Source organism: Hyaena hyaena, unplaced genomic scaffold (genome assembly GCF_003009895.1).
Source record: "Hyaena hyaena isolate Hyena2069 unplaced genomic scaffold, ASM300989v1 scaffold_451, whole genome shotgun sequence".
Taxonomy (NCBI): domain Eukaryota; kingdom Metazoa; phylum Chordata; class Mammalia; order Carnivora; family Hyaenidae; genus Hyaena; species Hyaena hyaena.
This window is the reverse complement of record NW_024081080.1, coordinates 1347630-1367246: the sequence shown is the minus strand read 5'-3', so window position 1 is coordinate 1367246 and position 19617 is coordinate 1347630. Positions and strand designations below refer to the sequence as shown.

At 50.4% G+C, this 19617-nt stretch overlaps 2 protein-coding genes across 3 annotated transcripts in view; one reads left to right on the top strand and one right to left on the bottom strand.

Moving 5' to 3' along the window:
* The window catches only part of EDA (ectodysplasin A), a 146663-nt gene extending 143868 nt beyond the window's left edge, over positions 1 to 2795 (top strand). The window contains exons 6-7 of the mRNA XM_039253352.1: positions 137 to 267; positions 2095 to 2795. Coding sequence (XP_039109283.1) covers positions 137 to 267; positions 2095 to 2346 — 383 coding nt within the window. The 3' untranslated portion in view covers positions 2347 to 2795. The remainder of the gene's footprint in view (positions 1 to 136; positions 268 to 2094) is intronic.
* A 4150-nt stretch (positions 2796 to 6945) lies between these two features.
* Positions 6946 to 14989, bottom strand: AWAT2 (acyl-CoA wax alcohol acyltransferase 2). Of its 2 annotated transcripts, XM_039253363.1 has the most exons (7): positions 14861 to 14989; positions 9621 to 9731; positions 9236 to 9306; positions 8786 to 8990; positions 8384 to 8558; positions 7610 to 7809; positions 6946 to 7389 (listed from the first exon to the last, which is right to left on the bottom strand). In XM_039253363.1, the coding sequence occupies exons 1-7, from the start codon at positions 14946 to 14948 to the stop codon at positions 7235 to 7237; spliced, it is 1005 nt and encodes a 334-aa protein (XP_039109294.1). In that variant the 5' UTR covers positions 14949 to 14989; the 3' UTR covers positions 6946 to 7234. The 2 variants fall into 2 exon arrangements, with proteins under 2 accessions (XP_039109294.1, XP_039109295.1); XM_039253364.1 differs by lacking the exon at positions 9621 to 9731.
* Positions 14990 to 19617: the final 4628 nt, after the last annotated feature.

Sequence of the window (19617 nt, the reverse complement as noted above, 5' to 3'; positions counted from 1 at the left end):
AAGCTTGGCCTCCTGGGCTACCCTACCCAGGTTGCATTGGGACTGGGGGTGGGGGGTGTGCTGCTTGATATTTCTTGTTTCTACTGCCCTGATTATTCTGACATGTACTGAGTGACTGCCCTTCTCTCATACTGAGATCTTTCAGGTGGAGTGCTCAATGACTGGTCTCGCATCACTATGAACCCCAAGGTGTTTAAGCTACATCCCCGCAGCGGGGAGCTGGAGGTACTGGTGGACGGCACCTACTTCATCTATAGTCAGGTAGAAGTGAGTACGGTCTCAGGCCTAACTCTTCTTACATCCAGAATGCAGATCCGGTGCAGGCCACATAGGGGCTCCGTGGAGCCAGCCAAGACCCGCCAACTTCCTACTTTCTAGGGTGACTGGGGTGGGAGCACTACATTGGGAGAGTTAAAAGGAGAGGGGAGAGAAGGGCCCTGTTTGGGTTGGGATTTTTTGCCGCCTAGCCGGATATCCTTGAAAAACTGAAAAGAGGCCCCTCCCACACCCTGCCATCGGATTCCCTCCGGCGGGGCCGTGGGCCCTTGTTTCCCCACCGGGCTGTTTGGTTCTGTTGCCAAACTTGATCTCTGTCTCAGTGTATTCTTTGAAAGTCAGTTGCAGGGCTACTGAGCACACCCCCCCCCCCACTCCCCGCCACGGCCAGCTTTACAATAAATAGTGCTCCTGCAGACTTTTTCTCCACTTCACAACCATGTTTGACGGCCTTTCCTTCCTCTTTCTCCCATTTGCTTGTCCACCTTTCTGTTTCTCTGTCATTCCCTCCTCCTTGCTGCCATCATTCTCCCAGCCCCTTTCGCCCCCAGTTTCCGTCCTTGTCCTGCCCCAGGCCCATTCCCCACGTCTTTCAGTGCCCATCCACTCCCCGTGCCTGTTGTTTGCCTCCACTGGGGTGGCTCCTCCAAGCTAGAGGTAGATGAGCCCTGAGGTTGGGGCTTCTGTGGGGCGGGCAGCAAGCAGGCCGATGGACAGAAGGACTACGGAGCCAGCAGAAGTGTCCCATGGGACAGTGGCCAGAGAAGGTGGGTTAGCAAGCACTTGCTAAGCCCACCAAGCATCCTGGCACAGCCTGGGTCCTGACCCAAGAAATCATATGACACCCTAATACATAACTCCTTCCTGAAGAGCCTGTGGAGGGAGCAACCCTTCAAAATGTGATTTAGGATGACAGGTGAGGGTCCCAATCCTCAGGGGCCACATAGGTATAATCCCAATGTCCTGCAGGCCATTTCTCCTAAATTCCATTGGCAAGGGGAGAAGGGGATTCATAGCTTGGGCTGGGGTATTTTCTGGGTCTAGAATAGCACTGGGAGGGGTCTCAGGTCTTGAACACCTTGACAGCTGGGGAAAATTCCCCCTGACACCAGGCCCTTGAATATAGGTTAGCACTTCCTCCAGGCCACCAAGTAAAGTCAGGGGCCTGGGTTTTGTCCTTCCAAATTCTTTATCTCATTCGTGGTGGATAGCACTCCATCTCTCTGGATGTTTCCTTAATCATCAGAGGGCCAAGGGGCAGCTGTCAAAACGGGTGAGAAACATTCAGTCACAGGGGAGGGGGCACTACAAGCTAAGTGAGCGGCCATCCTTAAAGAGCCTAAGGAATGGCAGGTTGTTACTCTGCCCTCTCTGGGGAATCAGCGACAAATAGCCCTTGGGGCTTGGATTTGGCGGGTAATTTGTATTCATTTGTCTGTAGCACCAACTGAGCACCTAATGTGTGCAGAGCACTGCCCTTCATGCCAGGGCTGAGGAGGGCAGAGGGCAGTGGAGGAGTTAGGGGGAGGAAGAGGAGTGAGAAGGGCATGGTTCTTGCCCTCACAGAGGTTGTAGCCGGTGTGCTATTGAAAAAAGATTTGCTCAGCCACCCAAGCCCCATGGAGTGTGGGAAGCACCGTGTACAAGCCCATCATCTTTCCTTTCCTGTTGACCAACTAACACGCCCTCAGTGGCACTGCCCCCTTCACAAGGTGTGCTGGCAGCTCATCTGAGACAGTCCTGTCTGTTCGTAGCAGGGAAGGGCCCCACCCTCTCTTTCCTCTCTTCCCCAATCCCTTCTTGTTGCCTCTCACCCAGGTATACTACATCAACTTCACTGACTTTGCCAGCTATGAGGTGGTGGTGGATGAGAAGCCCTTCCTTCAGTGTACCCGCAGCATCGAGACAGGCAAAACCAACTACAACACTTGTTACACCGCGGGCGTCTGCCTCCTCAAAGCCCGGCAGAAGATTGCCGTGAAGATGGTGCATGCCGACATCTCTATCAATATGAGCAAGCACACCACCTTCTTTGGGGCCATCAGGCTGGGCGAGGCCCCTGCATCTTAGATACCCCCCCCCCCGCCCCGCCCTCCGTTTTGCCCCTGCTCCTACCCCAGGTTTGGGAGCCAGGACTCCCAGAACCTCTACATGCTGCTGTGGAATGAGGTATATGGGTGTTGCAGCCACAGAGACAAATACCCCAGTGCTATTTATTCGCCGGTGACTCTAGGATGACAAGGCCTGCTTGAATTCCCAGAACAACCTTGAGTGAACAGGACAGTTAATGGAGCCCCAGACTTTGCATGAAGCAGGACCTTCTTCCTTGGCTCCGTGTTCACTGGCTCCTGGCATGACTCTTCAACCTCAAGGTTCCTGTTGTCAAATTTAGTTTCTTGCACTAAAGTGGGGTTCCAGGGTAGCAGGCAAAATGAAGCAAAGGTGGACTCCAGACTGTAGGGGCAAACCTCTGGCTCTAAGGGGCTGTAGTTCCTCTCTTGGGCAAGGCTAGGGGCGTGTTGAAGCGGGAGCAGGGAGGCAGGGAAGGGCAAGGTAGGTGCTTGTGACAGAGGCCGAAGGAGAAGCCCGCCAAACGGGGCACCCTCAGCAGTGGGAGCGTCCTTGCTGCTCTGCACCGCAGCCTGCCGGAGGGTCAGAGCACTCTTTCTGCTCAGGCTGAGCGCCACTTTGAGGCAGCCCACTGGGCTTTGGAGACAGGAGGTTTGCTCTTGGAGCGGTCACAGAAAATGGCCAGAAGCCTGCCTGCATAAGAACCTGGAGGCATACTCGGGGCCACACGTCTTGCACTTTGTTTACAGCCATGCTCCACACTCTGAAAAATCTCCGGGTCCCTTTCCAATTGCCCTCTTTCCCAGCCCGACCAGAACTCCTGTCTTTTTTCTCCACAGAGCCTACCTCTGTCTGAGACAGGTGCCTAATCTGGGACCTGTGCTTATGCGAGTCTGGGATACTCTTTAGATTACCCGGGCACAAAGAGACTTTTCCATTTATTAAGCAATACAAATATTCATCTAGTCAAGTTGCGTCTGGGAGCAATAGGTTGGACTGGATGGCCTCTAGGAGTCCCTTCAAATTCTAGTATTTTGGCAGCTTCTATGATAGTCTACGAAAATTCCCAAACCCTAGCCTGCCCCTGGAAATCAGCAAGGCAGAACTTTTCTGCTTGACCCCAAAAGGACAAGAAAGAGGAGAGGACAGTGGGTTAGTTTTTCTCAGGCTTGCTGCACCCCCAAGTGGTCATTAGCCTAGGCCTTATCCAAAAGGGCAGCAGCTGATGCCCTACTGACCCACCTTTCTTCACAAAGCCACAGCAGAGTCACCATGGATTCCAGTGATGCTTCCCTGAATCCAGGCTCAAGAGAAGCCAGCATCTAGGCACTGGTCAAGGCTCTGCCCTGTAGCCAGGCCCAAAGACACCTTCCTCCCACACCAGGCTTCCCACTGAATCATAGTGGGACCATTCAAGGGCCTTATTTCTAACTCCCTGGGGCCAGTCTAGTTTCTGGATGCTGGGTCTACCCCAAAGCTGAGGAGGGCCAATCTTGTATAGTCTGCTACTTCCACTCCTGAAACAAGTGTCCCTTTGAGGAGATTGGGGATAAAGCCCTTCAGGCAGTGGAACACCCCCCCCCCTAAGAACAGGGACTCATTTCTCAGCTGTACCTTCCCTTTCTAAACAGCTACAGTGCTTGGCCCTTCAAGGGTCAGGGCAAGAGGTGGTGGGCTATGATGTCTCTGTCTGGTTGCTAATGAGAGGCTTGCAACCCCAGGTGGGGCAAACCGTAGGCATGTGTCTGGCCCAGGCTCCTCTAAATTGCCTTAGACAGTCCTCAGTTGTAGCAAGAACTGAAGGGAATCTCTCCTTACAGTTTGGAAAGTACTTTCCTCTTATCTCCTTCGATAATGCTATGATTCCCATCATTTAGACAAGGCTCAGAGAGGTTAAGTGCTTTGACCAGGATCTCAGCCAGGTCGGACTCCAGAGCTATTCCACTGTGCCACAGCATTGTGTTGAATTTGCGGTCTAGAGAGAATCAATAAAAATGGGAATAAGGACCCCAGATCCTTCCGCGTCCCTGAGAGAAACCCAGAAATGCTCATTTTCATTCCTTGATGGCAACTCCTTGACGTTCTTTTAGCTGCCAGGGGCTTTGTGGCAAAAGAGTAGGTCATTTATTGGGGCAACAGCCATCAGCCCTAGAGCTCTTATGGTCAGAAGAATTGTCTCGGCCCCATGTCTAAGCAGCAGGCCTCTAGTACCCACAGAACTGTACCTCTCATGTTTGCCCACTCACCTGGTGACCCAGCCTCCCATCACGTATCGAGCCCCTGCTGCAGGTGAGGTCTTCTGTTGGTTCCCCTGCAGACAGTTTATAGGAGCTGGTCCACTTCCCATAGCTAAGTGACTCCTTATCTCTTTCTGTTATGCCACAGAGAGCCCTGTAGTGCCAGGATCTATCCTACTGAAGGTAAGACCCAAGGGAAGACTGGCTCTAAAGACAAATGTGTGAGAGGAGAGGAGAGGAGAGGAGAGGAGAGGAGAAGGCTTCCTAATTGTACTCCTAAAGGACATTCTGAAACCCATTCTATTCTCCAGATACAGAGGAGATTATAGGGGGAAAGGGATTTGCACAGGACCCTTTATTCATTGTGGAACCCTGAAAGGAACCCTAAAGGGAGCAGAGTCGTTGGCCAAGTGGTGAAGCAATTTACTAGTAAGAGGATGTGGAAATAGATTTATAGTCTGGAATTCCGCTGATGTGAGTTCACCAGAGGGCCAAGGCTAGTGTGGAGAATGAGACGAGGACAGTTGTGAGCCAGCAGATGGCAGAGGTTTGAAGGACAATTGCATGGCAGGGGCTTTTGCCAGCTACTTGGCGTTCAACAGCCAAGGCTGGCAGAAAAGACGGCTTTTGGGGGCCACTCGGCTACTGGCTCCTTGGGACATGTAGTCTTTGCCTTAGGTCCCCGTTAATCCATCCTGAGCCAGATCTCTTTTCCTGGGTAGGAAAGGGCTAAGGACCCTGGAGGTGAACAAAGACTTTGATCCACGTGTGAGTACATGTGTTTCATGTAACTCCCGGCGGACGCAAACAGATTCAGAGAAATTTAGAGCTAGAAACAGAGGCCCGGAGATGGAAGGTGACCCACCCAAGGTGAAGGAACCCTGACCTGCAGACACAAAAGAGTTAGGGGGTGGAGTAGCCCCTGTCCCACCCAAAACCCCTTCTTTGTTCTACCCGCAGACTCCAGGCTGGAAATGCTTGGCCCCCTTCAGGAGCCTGGCCAGGCAGGGAAAAGAGTAGCTGTAGCGTTTGCCAGAACTCCTCCCCCAAGGCATTCCTTCTCCGTGCTACGCCTCTGGACTGAAAGGCTGTCCACTGGCCTAATACCAGGAAGTCCTGAGGCTGCCCTGGCACTGCCTTGGCCCCCACCTGCCGGCCTAGAGCCTCCCCTAGGCTACGTGAGCACAAAGAGGGAACCAGACTGTTTCTTCTCATTCACGCACGTCAGGGCTCTCTCCAAGAGGACTTGGGGCGTGTCGTTTCTTTATTCAGAAAACTTCCACCTGGGGTGGGGGGTGGGCTTCACAGGGAGATTGGCCTGGAGCAGGCCCAGTGCTGCTTTGGGGAGTCAGCATCCAGTGTGAGATACTGTGTACATAAACTATATATAATGTATATAAACTGGGATGTAAGTTTGTGTAAATTAACAGTTCGTTCTTTGCAAATAAAGCTTTTTTCCCCCATTCTTGAAATCGACTTAAGCACTAGGTGCTTCTTTGCAAGCGCTGCCGCACGTGTACTAAGGGAAGGACCAAGGCACTCATTTCAGACGGGGCAACAGAAGGGAGGAGGTCTGAATTTCCTGTCAGAACATCCCACATCCTCTCTGTGCATCAGGCCACACGTCCCCATCCCCACCACCTTAGATCATTTCCTGTAATTGCCTGTCCAGTAAGCCAGAGGTCCTACAAAGAAAGGAACGTTGTCCCAAGGCAGAGACACAGCATGGAGTTACCCTCAGCTTGACACTGTGCATCTGTAATGGATATTTCAGGCCTGTGCCCATAACAGCGTGGGTAGATCAAGCCTCCAGCCCCCCGTGATGTATCATCCCATTTTGCAGATGAGGAGACCAATGCCTAAGTAGGTTGCCCAACTAGAAAGGTTACTTCAACTTTCTAAGGGCTGTTGACAAGTTCTTACACTGTAAACGTTCTTTTAAACATTGAGATTCATGGAATTTAGGGCATAGTTTGCTCAAAGATAGGAAATGGGCCCAATAACTGAAGAAGAAGAATTCTGTGTAGCTGTCCAAGATACAAAGTTCAATCACATTCAGTATCATTTGATCTTCCTAATAGCCTCCGAGGTAAGCAAGGGGGTGAGTCTTAGGCCTACAGATGAGGCACCTGGGGCCCAGAGGTGACAGATTGTTCTGCGACATATGGCTTGAGGGTGGTGGAGTCTGCACTCCAAGCGCATGGAATCTCAAGGCACCCAGTCTTGCAGGAGTCTCGATGCCAGGAGATGGGGCTGCGTGAGAGCTAGAGAAGCAAAGCCATTATCATGGATCCTAGGCCCTTAAAACAGACTAGCTGCGGCACGAGACGTTCCGAGGATAAGTTTTTTATTCTGTCCATTATCTTCCTCAGTCCTGATGCTGAGTGAGCATGGGTGAGGGAAAACTCGGGGTACTTCCCTCTTAGGGATTTCCCTGAGTCTGGGGACTATTTCCCTTGTAGTCCCAAGGAAAAGTCAGAGAGGAGCTGGAAGGAGGAGAGAGAGATGAAGGAAGAAGAGGGGTCTAGAGAACAGCCACATGGACAGCCCCACCTCATATTGAGGTCTGGCCAAATCGGGAACAGGAGGCCCACAGGTGACTTTTGTCCCATTTCACGGGTTCCAGGCTGAGAAGCTGCTCGGGATGTCTGTCAAACTATCACCAGTTCCTGGGTCTCTGAGATGCCAAACTTTGTCTTATGCTGGTCAAACAGTTTGCGTAGGGCATCAACATAGAGTGCATGGTACTTAGCCACAGTCTCCTGGCTGGGGTTCTCAATCTTGGGCAGTGGCAGAGGCTTCCCAACTGCCAGAGGAGACAGAGAAGGAAAAGGGGGAAAGCATCAGAACAGCTCGCTCCTTAGAATGGGCCTCGGCCCTCATGCTCAGGTTGCGCCACCCTTACTGCAGCCATGCCCCTCATCCTGGCCAGCTTCTCTGCCTCCACACACAGCCAGACCCGAGGCTCGGCCTCAGAGCTGGACCCTATACCCTGGATGTGGCTGCCAGTGGAAAGGCTCACTCACCGATGGTGGTTACAGGATGAGCGTAGGGCAGTAAGCCCCAGGAGTTCTCAGTGAAGCCACGTCCATAGAAAGCACAAGGATAGATGTGTACCATACTCTGGAACCACTCCTGGAATCGATTCACCAAGCCCCCGGGAGTGAAAATGTGCTGATTGTAGAGGTCTGCCTCCCCAAAGGCGTAAGCAGGGATTAGAGGCACTCTGCAGAGGAAAGGCATATGGTGATGCCAGAAAGGCAGGCGCCCTGCCGAAAACCATATGTGCTGACTACCAGTGGTCCCTGGGTCCCCCTATAGGCTTCTTAGCACCTAACTTAGCTGGGCCTACATCCAGACTAAGTGTGAGGGCCCCACTGTGTACCCCAGGCTGCCTGTAGGGGCCAGATAGCAGCAAGCTACGGGAAGCAAGTCCCAGACCCTCCTGTGAACCCACAGGTCTGAAACACTGGACCTCATTTAGCTCATTTAGCTTTCTTCCCTTTAACCCAGGCAGTAATCCTGGTTCTCTCTGACATGAGGCTACTGCGTTTTGTAAGGTACTTTTGTAGAAGTACTGGCCCAGATGAGAGACTAGTGTGAGGGAGAACAGCTCAGGGCTGGCCCTCTAGGCTTTCTTCACAAGCAGAAATGTCTCCAGGACCTGGCCCGGGCTCTACTCCAACACTGAAGCAACTTTATACCTCCCTTTTTAGATATAATTTCTTTAAAACCCATCGCTCCTTCCCTGCTAGGCTCTTGGAGCCCTTCTCCCCATTCTGGACCGGAGCTGTCCTTACCCATGCTGAAGGGCTATGCGGACAAAGCCAGTTCGGTTCTTCAAGACCAGGGTGGTAGAGCCTGGCAGGCTGTATCTGCACTCAGCCAGGCCACCAACCACCACAATCAGCATGTTGCCTGTGCTTCTGTGCGTAAGCAGAAAGTCCATGGAGGATTGGCTCACAGAGCAGGCCCCTGGTAGGCAGAAAACGCCAAAAGCTGATTGGCCACTTCCCACACCTCCTAACCTTCCTCCATACATCTTCAAGGAGGGAAAGCCTCACATCAGGCAGGTGAGCCTAAGGTAGCTTTTTAAGACCAGAGAGGATCACTGATTCGGCCTTGCTCCCGCCCATTCCCCCGACACCTCTCCCTTAAGGAACCATGTTTCCTTTGGCTTTATGTCCTTGGAGCCAACTCACCTGAAGACATGACATAGTCTCTGAGTAACGGAACCCAGAAAAAGGCTCCCAGTGTGAGGATATGAGGAGTGATACCAGGAAAGATCTTGGAGAAGAGTAAGTCATTTGTGGCAAAGTGGCCAAACCATGAGTGCGACAAGAGCCCATGAGGGTGGCAGACAAGGATGTAGTTGTGGCCGGGGGAGATATCATGAGTCTTCAACAGCTGTGGAGGAAAGTGGAGTCAGGAGGGGCATAGCCAAGTCAGAGTACTCCTCTTCGGGCCAGAGACCCAGAAGGGGAAAGGGCTGCTGTGTCCCGCCACACAGGTTGGGTCACACACAGCTCCCGGGGGCACCTTTCACTTGGGCCTCGATGGGAATGATGCCCTCAACCTCCACCCTGGCCCAACAAGTGGCATCGGAGTTGGGGCTGGGGCTGGGACCCAAGTGGGGGTCGGGGGCTACTTACCCTAAGGGGGAAGTAATCAGAGTAGAGTTTCCACAGGTACCAATTCCGCATACACTTAACCCGGCGGCCACCTGAAAATGGAGCCAATGGAGCCAAGTTTTCCCCACCCCCTCTGTCTTCTCCAGGATGGGCTCTCTCACAGATGGGCCATTTTTGGACAAGCCTACACATCTGATTTATTAGCTGCCTTTCCCCTAACCCACTACAGTTTTGATCTGGGCCTTTCTAGCGCTTTTAAAAGACCCCTTCCCTCAGCTTCTCTAACCCAGGTAGGGACAGGTTTAAGGACTGCCCAGGAATTGGCCTAAAGCCTCTCAGGACTATAATAAGAGAGGAAGAAAAAGCCTGTGGCAGGTAGCAACACAGCCCCCAGGGGGGCCCTTACCTTGCTCGGGGGTCTTCCAGTCATAAGCTAGCCAGGCGAGAATGAGCACAGTGACAGGCCAGTACGATGTGAACACCACCAGGTACAGGTTGACAAAGATTACAGTGGTTACTGCAGGGAAGCCCAGCCCCGAGTTAATGAATTATGAACAGTCCTTCACACTTTCCTTCCCTCCTGGGGTCTCTCCACTTCAAGGTCACACACACTCTCCCCACCCCAAGCTCACCCAATGCTCATGGTTTCCTCTCCCTAATGCATGGTCTGTGTGCCCGCGTCCCCAACCCTCCATCTCCTGTCTGTCCTTGGGAACCTGTTTCAGGTCTGGAAGACTAGACGTTTTTCTCCCCAGCTGTGCTCCATGCAGTAAGCCCTCTCCTCCCCGGGAGTAGCTCTGGGCTGTGTTCAATGGCAGGGAGCCAATGGTGCATCGCCCTGATCTACCCACTAGAGGCTGGGAGTCCTAGACAACAACAGAGCCGGGAGCAGGTTTCCTCTCACTAACGTTTTCCTCTCCAGATCTTCTCTGTGAGGCATCAGTGGAGGGAATACAAGAGAAAGAAAAGACCCAGTATCAGCCAGGTTGGGAGCGCACAGGTTCGCAAACAAGAAACAAGGGGAAAATGCAAGCTGGCACAGAATAAGACACTGGGCTGTGTTAAGCTCCAGTACGACAGGAGCACTGCAGGGTAGAGTAAATAGGATGGACATAATGGAGATGAGTCCTAGGAGCCACACTCACTTAGAATTATTACTGGACTCAGTTTTTAAACCAGCTGTGAATGAGACTATGTGAGAGAACGTGGGTCAAAATAAATGTTAGAAAAGGCAGAAAACACTTCCAAATGAACATGACAGATTGAACACAAGTTTCATCTTTTTTTTTTTTAAACGTTTATTTTTGAGAGAGAAAGAGAGAGAGTGCGAGTGTGGGAAGGGCAGAGAGAGAAGGAGACACAGAATCTGAAGCAGGCTCTGAGCTGTCAGCACAGAGCCTGACACAGGGCTCAAACCCACAAGCCATGAGATTGTGACCTGAGCTGAAGTCAGATGCTTAACTGACTGAGCCACCCAGGTGCCCCACAAGTTTTTATCTTGACTCCTTGCCAAGGCCTCATTAAAATTACCATAAGAATGTTTTAAAAAGTACGGATCTGTGAGGAGAAAAAGAATTAGATGCCAACGAGAGTGGACAAGAGATACCGGCAAAATGTTTGCATGCTGGAAAGTAGATGGAGGAAGGAGTGACTTCAAACAAAGAAAGTTGAAACCTAGTTACTTGCGAGGGGAATGGCTACAAGGACAAGCTTCAGAATTTCACGTCACCAGATGTGACAAAAAGCAGTATGAGGAACAGGGCTTGATTGAAAGTCTACCAAAGAAGTAGTTAGAATCCCAGATCCCATCCCTGCCCCTACACAGTTGGACAACGAGAGGACTATTCTCTGAAAAATTGAACCAAAGAGACTCTAACTCAGACACTTAGAGTACACACAGCTAAGATATTCTATATGCAGCCTAATTGTTAATCAAGTATGAAAGAAGAGACCATCTCAGACACACAGTCTCAGAGAGTTTATCTCCCGTGTCTCTTTCTCAGGAAACTACTGGAGGATGTGGTCCATCAAGATAAGGGAGTAAACCAAGGCAGAGGAAAGCATGGGATCCAGGAGAAAAAAAGGAGCCAACGGAGGAAGAAGTGACCAGGGCCAGGGCTAGGGTGAGGCAAGCAAGGCACTTGGGGCACAAAATTTCAGAAGACACTCTCAGGGTCAGGCAAGTACTGGCCGAACACTTGCACAACCCGGAGAGTGAGCACCTTCTTAAATTATGTACCCAAGGCACCTCAAGGGCCCTGGAGGTGAGAGCTAGGCGTAAGACCAGATTGTAACAGGAAGATGCTGGACTCCAGCAGCAATATCCTCAAAGAAATAAACAGTGGGGGAGGGGAGAGGTCCTCGCAGATTCCTGATGTGTTTGCTCATATTGAGAGATTAGTATGTCTGTGGCGAATTTGAAGATGAATTGGTGTAACTAATAGATAGCTAATAGATCATAAGAGAAATTTAATGTTTTTATTTTACATGTACTTAGTTTTGAGAGACAGAGAGAGACAGAGCACAAGTGGGGGAGGGGCCGAGAGAGAGGGAGACACAGAATCCAAAGCAGGCTCCAGGCTCTGAGCTGTCAGCACAGAGCCTCACACGGGGCTCAGACTCACCAACCATGACATAATGATCTGAGCTTAAGTCAGATGCTTAACCGACTGAGCCACCCAGGTGCCCGGATCATAAAAGAAGTTTAAAATGAGGCAATTGTAAGTTCCAGGGAAAACAGAAAATTGTACAAGAAAGGAAATATACTCTCAGTACAGTAAATGGCTCAACCATGGATACTCCAAGTCGTAGTCAGGTATTTAACCAAAGCCTGTGCTATAACGATCTCGGGAGGATGAAGGAAAAGGACAGATCTAGCAATAGTGAATAGAACCAAATTCTCATCTTCCGTATTAGAAAGCCAGTGACGACGTCTAAAGGTGTTAAATCAGGAAATGGTAATATTTACATTTTAAACAGTAAAATGTAGATACATGGAGATAAATACCGGCAGAAAGAGCTAGGAAAGCTGAAAATGACTGCCTCTAGGGCACAGACGTAATGATGAAACAAAGGCCAGCAGTTTTTGGCTTTTGGTCTACTCCTTATAAAACTATTTGACTTTTTCAAGAAATACAGTCATGGGTCTAGTCCAGAAGAGACTTCCCTTTTTCCCTCAGGCTTTGCTCTACCCAGATGGGGCTGGGGACACGTTGTGAGGCAACGTGGACACAGGCAGAGTGCCCTGGCAGTGAGATGAATCCCAGCTCTGCCATCTACCGTAAGTATGATCTCAGACAAGTCACTGAACATCTTCTGCCAAGTGGGAATTACACAACCAATGTCTGCCCTATGTTCCTCATAGACTTATTGTGAGGGTCGTCTCTCAAGGCCTTTAGGGTCCACAGGGATACAATTCCATGCACAGGGTGAAGAGCTCAGAAGGTTCCAAGGGGCATTTGCTCCACCCACCCCACGTGATCTAGCAAGGGAAGGGAGAGTGCTGGGACCCACATCTCCTGAGGCCCAGGCCTAGAGCCCTCCTGCCTGCTCCATACTACCTCTCTGTATGTCCCTCAGTCAGACGCTGCCCCCTGCGCTCATCTCCCTTTTGGCCACGCACCTCCTTCAGCCTCCTCTCCTCCACTTCAGACTGGGCCCTAAGCCCTCTGTCTTGCCTCTTCCTTTTCTCTTGCCGCTGTCTTCTGATCATCAAGTCTTGTTAATTCTGTTCCAATTTCTTGAAACTCTCCTTTTCTTCCCTCTTGTCTCTATCCCAACAACTACTGGTCTGGTCTGAATCACCACTGCCTCTCACCTGGATGATTGAAACAGCCTCTTCCTATAACCAATTTACTACACGGAGCTACAGTGATCTCTTGAAAACGCAGATCTGATGCTGGCATCCCGTGCCAAAGCCTGTCATGGCTCCACAGGACCCTCAGGAAAAAGTCCAAACCCTGCTCCTTAGTTTACAATGCCCTGCACAGTCCTCCCCGACCTGCCTGCTTCTCCGATGTCCTCTTTCTTCTGGCTCCCGTTCGTTCATTCGATACGTATTGGGCATCACTTCTGTGCCTCTTGGCCTCTCATCCCACTTAACCACTGGCAGCTCCTGGCATGCTTTTGGCTCCCCCTCATCCTAGCTTCGTCATGTGTTATCCACTCTGTCTTGAACCCTCCTCCCTCTTCACCTGGTTCCTATTTTCCCTTCAAGAGTCAACTCATTCAACAGGAAAAAACGGGCAAAGGTCATGAATGGGCAGCTAACAGAAATTTTAAATGAGACAATTAGGAATTAGCCTGCACCCTGGCCTGGCATGTGCTCCAGGGACACGTCCAGACCCAACCTGCCAATCAGCATTGAGTGAGCTGATGCAAGAGGTGGGGAAAGGAATTCATGGGCTGGCATCAGGCCCTTCTGGGTTCAGCTCCCAGGCCAGTTACTCTGCTTCCTAAGCTGTGTGGTCTTGGACAGACCACTTCTACTACGTGTACCTCAGCTTCCTCATCTGTACAATGGAGCTTATTAGCCACATAAGGTGCTTAGAACAGTGCCTGACACGATAAAAGGATGCAATTAATGTTAGCTAAGATGAGTGTTAGTGCTTATTATGTACGTGTGGCTATTGGTGTGTGTGCGCGCGCGTGTGTGTGTTATATATAGTATTATTATGCATAATAATAATAACATCTACCTCATAAGGTTGGTGTGAGGCTAAAATGAAGAAGCAGGTACAAAGTACCTAATACATATGAATTCCTTCCTGCTGGTCTCTTCCAGCTCTGATTGCTAATCATTCCTAGGTGGACACTGCTCTTTTCAGCACAGAGGGGTCCCAATGCCCACCCCAGGTAGGCCTCCAAGCCTCCCATTGCCTGTCCTCTAGCCCACTCTTCATATTCACTGGCAGGCCCCAGACCCCCAAGGCCTGCCTGCAGTCCTTCCCAGATATCTTACAAGGTCATTTGGTTCATAGCCTTGCCTCCAGCTAGTACTCACTTAAACCACCTGACACATGAGAATTTTTTTCCGGGTGGTCCCTCTCCCACAGGGATGCTTTCCTTCAGCACCTAGAACACAGTGGCCAGCATCTAAGTAACTTTCACAAAGTGTTTGTGGTGTACATAGTCGGGGGAGGAAGGGAATGGCTGGATACATAGATGGATTGCTCTGGACAAGAGGTTTTCAGAGCCTTCATCTGCCACCAGGCAGCTATTCCCCACTGGTGGTCTGTTCAAGTCCATGAACAGCTAAGTCCTTTTGCAGCTACGTCCTTTCCCTAAGCTAACCTCAGTGAAACTGTTCCACATCTTCCCAAAACACGTCCAGCACGCCCCAGCGTAGACCCAAGAGAGTTCACCATTCACGTCTGCATCCAGGCTCGCTTGCACACATGCATATGCACCCCTACCTAGGCACATACCCCTATGCGCACACGCACGCACACACGCACGCACACACACACACACACACACACACACTCATGTACACTCAGAGATTCCATGAGTACCACTCCAGGCATGTCAGGCAATGCCTGTGACAACACGGGCTTTGGCATTCAAGATCCTACTGAACCCTAAAACCCCTCGGTCCCGGGCACACCAAGGCAGTTGGTCACCCTACCAAAGGCTTTGAACACTCACCAATAATAAAGACACTTAGGGGCCACTGGAAAACAGCAAAGACCTCCAGGGCAGTCTTAAGGTCCTTCTTAGAGGGCAAGAACATCATGCTCACGGTCTCCAGGGGCTCCAAGTGAGTGCTGTTCCTTCGGTTTCCTAGGCTTGATTGTTCAGTAGCCTTCAGTATTTCGTCATTTCATGCTTTCTTCTCCAGCCCCTAGCTAGTCTCCACCCCCCACATGATAGCAGGGATGCATACCGCCTCTGCTTGCCCAGCTCCTTCCAGCGGTCTACCCAACTGCACTTTTACCCACTTGGGCACAGCCTAGGCTGAGATTGTGACACCCTCTTGCACACCTGCGTAAAGAGATGCAGATGAAGGTCTGGTGTGGGAAATGAGTGGGAGGGGGTTTGGGGGCTGACGAGAGGCCTCCAGAGCCAGTGTCATCGGGAGGAGAGGCAGACAGAGAGGAGCCCAGGGCACCCACTTGCCTCGTGGCCTGCATTTCTGTTTATGACGCCCAATTGCATGTGCGTAATCTCTCAGTGACAAGGTGATTACAGGAGAGGAGAGAGGTGGTCACGGGCCATGCCTAGACATAGCTTTGGTCTTTGGTCAGTCCAGGAGAACTCATGAGTCCCCGTGAACAGACATCAGATATAGGTTTCTGAGCATATGGTAGGTGCTACATGATTTTTTTATTGAATGAATAAATAAATGTAAGTACATGTAAAATTATTCTGTGTACATGAAATTCTAGAACAGGCAAAAACTAGCCCATCGTAAAAAAAAAAAAAAAAAAAAAAAATCAGAGTAGTAGTGGCCTCAGCTAGTGAATTGACCAGGAAGGGGCATGATGGGAATGTTGGGAGTGACAACATGCTCTCTATCTTGATGGGGCACCTGGGTGGCTCGGTTGGCTAAGCGTCCAGCTTCAGCTCAGGTCATGACCTCACCCGCATCAGGCTCTGTGCTGACAGCGCAGAGCCTGGAGCCTGCCTTGGATTCTGTGTCTCCCTCTCTCTCTGCTCCTTCCCCGCTCGAGCTTTGTCTCTCTTCTTCTCTCAAAAATAAATGAACATTAAAAAATTTTAGTAAGAGACTTAAAAACCTGAGTTACACAGGTCAAAAACTCACTTGTTCAAAGTTCAGTAAATGTACACTTAAGATTTGTGCATTTCTCTGTATGTAAAGTTTACCTAAAAAGCAAACAATTATTGAATTCTCCATAATGCTGAAGTGTTTATGGGGAAAGAATACTGAAATGCATATAGGATGTTTTGATGGATGGATAGAAAAATATATTCATAGATAAAGGTACAATAGATCAAATTAGCAAAATATTATCTGTACAATCCACGTGGTGGGTGTTTACTGTGTAATTCCTTCAACTATTCTGTAGGTTTGAAATATTTTATAATAGAATTTGGCCAAAAAAGATGCCTCAAAGTCATAATAAAAATTATTTTTAAAATGTGATTTGTAGGGCACCTGGCTGGTTCAGTTGGTTAAGCATCCGACTTCAGCTCAGGTCACGATCCCACGCTTCATGGGTTTGAGCCCTGCGTCAGGGTCTGTGCTGACAGCTAGCTCAGAGCCTGGAGCCTGTTTCAGATTCTGTGTCTCCCTCTCTCTCCCCGCCCCTCCCCCGCTTGCACTCTGTCTCTCTGCCTCCCAAAAATAAATAAAAATTTTTCAATCTTTTTTTTAGTTTATTGTCAAGTTGGTTTCCATATAACACCCAGTGCTCATTCCCAATTAAATAAAGATTTTTAAAAAAATTTTTTAATGTGATTGGTCTGTGCCTGTATACGTGCACGTGTTGTCTTTGCATGTGTGAATATATGTTGAAAGGTAAAAAAGTATCTAGTTGTCAGCTTACGGTTACATATCCACACATATATCCCGAATCTCCAAGCATGTGTCTCTGTGCTCTGGGGATGTGTGAGTGTGAAAGCATCTAAGTCCAGCCAGGTGTATCCTGTGGGCCAAGGAGATGAAATTGTGAAAGACTGGAAGGGTTTCTTAAAGCAACATATAATTAGTGAGGCACAATATATGCCAGGGACTGTTCTAGGCAGCTGGGTTATATCAGGGAGCAAAACATTTTAAAAATTCCTGCTTTTCTAAAGTCCACATTCTGGTAGGCAAAGACAGATGATAGAAATTAGTTTATTACTTAACTGTATAGTGTGTTCTAAGGTGATAAGTGCCATGAGAAAAGAAAAATAGTTTGAACTGAGTAAGAAGGGTCAGAAGGATCCAGAATGCTGGGGGCGGGGGTGGGGATTAGGGAGGGAGAGCTGGCTTACAATTTTAAAAGGGAAGGCCACTCTGAAAAGGTGGCATTTGGGCAAAGGCTTGAAAGAGATGAGGAAGCGAGCCATGTGGCTATCTGGACTGAGAATGTTCCGGGCAGAGGGCACAAAGCTAGTGCACAGAGCCTAAGGTGGGGTGGTCTGACAGGTTTTGAGGAGCAGAAGGCTCAAGCTGAGTAAAGAGAGAAGAGGTGGAAGGAGAGGCCAAAGAGCATGTTAGGGCCAGATGGTATATGACCTTGGCCATTCACTCTGACTGAAACGGGGAACCATTGTGAGGTTTTGAGTGACAGATTCAAACAGAGACAGGATTGCCTTATGGTTTTAAAAGGCCAGTGAAGAAGGAGGAGACTTTTGAAGGGATAGGGCAACAATCCATGTGAGAGATGATGGTGGCTCAGGCCAGACTGGTGGTAGTCAGGATGGTGAGAAGTGGCTGCATTCGGGAAGTCTCTTTTGAAGCAGAGACCTCACGCGGGCACTCTCCTCTCTGATGCTCAGATGCCTCTACAGGGGAGTCTCATTGGGGGGCAGCTACCATGGGCCTCGCCTTGGCCTGGGTAACTTCCTTGCATTCAGCCTTGTCCTATCCAGGTTTGCAAGACGTATGTGGAGGGCGTTAGGTGCAGCTCACCTGCGTGGCTGGAACAGTGGCGCTGTTGGAGAGGCTGGCGGGAATTGAAGCTGCAAAGGGCAGCAGAGCCAGTCTCCAAAAGAGCCTGGGCACAGGAAGGAGAAGTCTGGTCTTAATCATGTAGACACTGAGGAGGGCAAGATCAGCTTGTGAGCAGGGATGGTGACTTGTGCCAAATGCTACATGAGGACGATTACAGGGTGGGTGACTGTCAAGGCCCAGGGTCCCACGTGTCCCTGTGATTGACACATAGGCTCACCGTTTACAACTCTCTAATGCAGACTTGCAGAACCAGCTCCACCTCCATGGACTGTGAGTTAATTGGCTCACGGGGACTCGCCCTAAGCACAGAAAAGCCTGCTGGCCCAAATCTCTCTCTTCATTAGACTGCCTTCATGTTTTGGGGTAGAGGTAGTCCATTCTCTATTTAGGCTCCTGTTAGGGAAACTTTCTGAGACTATCCCCTATTGGGGAACAAAGTTCCATGAACATTGAACACAGGTGAGAGGTGAGGGACAGAGAAGGCCTGACCAATAGTAAACAGTCCGGCCTGAGGATCTGGTGTGGAGGTGGGGGGAAAGAGGAGCCACACGGGTGATGGCCCAAATTCTGGCTCCATCCCTGGGTGGCTAGTGGGGATGTGGAATGTGAGAGGAGGAGCACTTCTTGCAGGGTGGGTGGAGCAAGTGGTAAGCCTAGTCTGGGCCACCATTTGGGAGAGGGGTCTGTGAGATAAGCAGGCCCTCTGATGCTAGCAAAATTAGTCGCTGGTGTCTAAAATGTGTCCTGCTGACCCTGGGCTTTCAGAGACATGCTCCAGGAACAATTACAGTGGAAACCGAGCAGAGGATTCTGGACTTGCCAGATCCCTCTTGAAAGAGAGCACCAGCTCTCTTTTAATCTGCTTTCAATTGGAATTCCACAGAAGACAGCATTTGACAACAGAGCGAGTGGGGGAGGGGAAGGTGCTGCAAGGCGTTTGGGGAGCTAGTAGGGAAAGGATTGCACTGCCTTGCCAAGGAGAAGTCGCCTCAGCCTGGCCGGGATGGGCTGTGGGCCAAGTGCACGGGGACCAGGGACAGTCCCAGGGGCCAGCAATACAGCAGCAAGTGGAGATTGTGGCCTGCCTGAAAAGAGGAAGAACGGTCTGCTAGAGAGGAAGAACGTAGGGAGGGGGCAGGGGAGGGGAGGAGGGGTGCTTGTGTGGTACCCCTTCTACTGAGCCACCCCTGAGGGAGTCATCATTCACATTAAGCCTGGCGCTGAGGACTTGTTTTGTTATTCCTGTGCCTCATGATTCATGCATCTGTCCACCAACCCTGCTTCCTCACCACCCACCCGGCCCACTGCAACCTAGTCGGGGAGTTCTTGGGTGCAGAAACTGGGTGGTACTGGGTCTTACTGTTCTCATACGCCCAGCTTCTAACACAAGCCACACAGCAGGCAGACACTGATGTAAGTTATAAAGATGGCCGAGGGGGAGGGGCACCTTGGCCCCTGTGGAAGGCATCTGGCAAATCTCTGGGGTTTGGTTTCCTTAAATGTAAATAAGAGATGAGTACTGCCTTTTGGGCTTGTGAGAATCCAGACAAGGGACAGATGGCCAATCACTTCGTGAACTGTGAAATGGTGGTCACATGTAGGTTGCTGCTGTCACTATGATTGAGAGGAGTGGGGAGGGGAGTGCAGGGCACTAAGGAAAGAAGGCCCAGAGGGTTCAGCTGGGTCTGCCCTGGGTTGACCTTCCCTTGAAAGCACTGTTGTTACCTCGGAGAAAGAGTGTCAGAAACTGGACAGTGTGAACATTTGGGATATTCTAGAAACT